Source organism: Olea europaea, unplaced genomic scaffold (genome assembly GCF_002742605.1).
Source record: "Olea europaea var. sylvestris unplaced genomic scaffold, O_europaea_v1 scaffold27618, whole genome shotgun sequence".
NCBI lineage: Eukaryota > Viridiplantae > Streptophyta > Magnoliopsida > Lamiales > Oleaceae > Olea > Olea europaea.
The window spans coordinates 1-1,475 of NW_019246068.1; the positions used below are offsets into that span (position 1 = coordinate 1).

Genomic DNA, 1,475 nt, shown 5'->3' on the forward strand with positions numbered 1-1,475 from the left:
ATGGGATTTTGTTTATTTGTTTGAATTTTCTGTATCCTAATGCTATCGATCTTTTGAGGTATGCTTGCTCTAGGTTTGTCGTGTTCGAGTATTTTTATGTCGATGTGTGTTTACATTTATGATTATGAAATTAGGGCTTTTGAAGTTCGATCCGATGTCTAATTTTTGGGTATTTGACACAAAGTTTCGTTAATTTTAGGTAGAGTCAGTGCTGATTATTCTTATGAGTTCGCTATGAAAATGAATCGCCAAAGAATAGGGTCAATATTCCAATATCTACTTGTATATTTGTATGTATTTGAATATTTTTTAGGTTGGATGTACGATGCATCGTGGAAATTAGGAATTTTCTTCTTTGGGTTTCATTTCTCTGTAACTGTGCTAATGTGTCGGTTATCAGATGTTGACTTTTTGGAAATTGCTTTTTAATTATAATTTAGTCGTGAGATTCTTGAGGTTGAACTTGTTTTTATGCTTATATAAATTTGTGGGATTTGGTTATGATGCAGTTACAAGAGTTCGGCTCTCTTTGCGCGTGTCCTGTTCTCTTCTCCAACCCGATTTCTTAGACTAATTTTTGTATTTAGATGGAGGTTAAGCTATGGAATGACAAGCGCGAAAGAGAGATGTATGAGAATTTTGCGGAGCTGTTTGCCATTATAAAGGCAACAGAGAAACTTGAGAAGGCTTATGTGCGCGATATAATTTCATCTGCTGAGTATGAAACTGAATGCCAAAAGTTGATTGCTCATTTCAAAACCCTGTCTTCCACATTGAAAGATATAGTCCCAAGCATTGAGCGGTTTCATGATACCTACAAGATGGACTGCCCAGCTGCCCTCAACAGACTTGTGACATCAGGGGTTCCGGCCACAGTTGAGCACCGAGCAGCTGCTGCGATGTCTTCCACTACCTCAGCTGCCATTGTGGCTGAGTGTGTGCAGAATTTTATTACAGCCATGGATTCGTTAAAGTTGAACATGGTTGCAGTTGATCAGGTCCACCCATTGCTGTCGGATTTGTCAGCTTCACTCAACAAGCTGACAATCTTACCGCCTGATTTTGAGGGGAAGACAAAGATGAGAGATTGGATTGCTAGGCTGTCAAAAATGGGTGCTGCTGATGAGCTGACTGAGCAACAGGCTCGACAACTTCACTTTGATCTGGAGTCGTCTTACAACTCGTTTATGGCGGCATTGCCCACTGCTGGTACTTAGTTGATGGTTTTAGTTAAGATTGTAAATAAGTGGGTAATTTTTTTGTTTACCGGATTTATTATATGTACTGTATTGCAATCAACTGGCCTTGGTAGGATTTGGTTACTAGTTGCGGTTGATGATTGAACTTATCGTATGCTTAAGAATGGTGGGTTTTTGATACTGTGATCCATCTCTGTTCAAGAGTGGAAATAAATTGTGATGAAAAAACAAGTGAAATGGATTGATTTGGGCATCTGTTTGTACGTGATATTTATT

The 1,475-nt window shown here is 38.7% G+C and overlaps 1 protein-coding gene across 1 annotated transcript; it reads left to right on the forward strand.

Moving 5' to 3' along the window:
• Positions 1-7: 7 nt before the first annotated feature.
• Positions 8-1,462, forward strand: LOC111383796 (vacuolar protein sorting-associated protein 28 homolog 2). Its single transcript, XM_023007961.1, has 2 exons — positions 8-58; positions 510-1,462. Exon 2 carries the CDS (start codon positions 588-590, stop codon positions 1,215-1,217), a length of 630 nt encoding a protein of 209 aa, XP_022863729.1. The 5' UTR covers positions 8-58; positions 510-587; the 3' UTR covers positions 1,218-1,462.
• Positions 1,463-1,475: the final 13 nt, after the last annotated feature.

What these genes read in the sequence shown, in the direction of transcription:
- LOC111383796 (XM_023007961.1), top strand. Translation starts at nt 588, where the DNA reads ATGGAGGTTAAGCTATGGAATGACAAGCGCGAAAGAGAGATGTATGAG.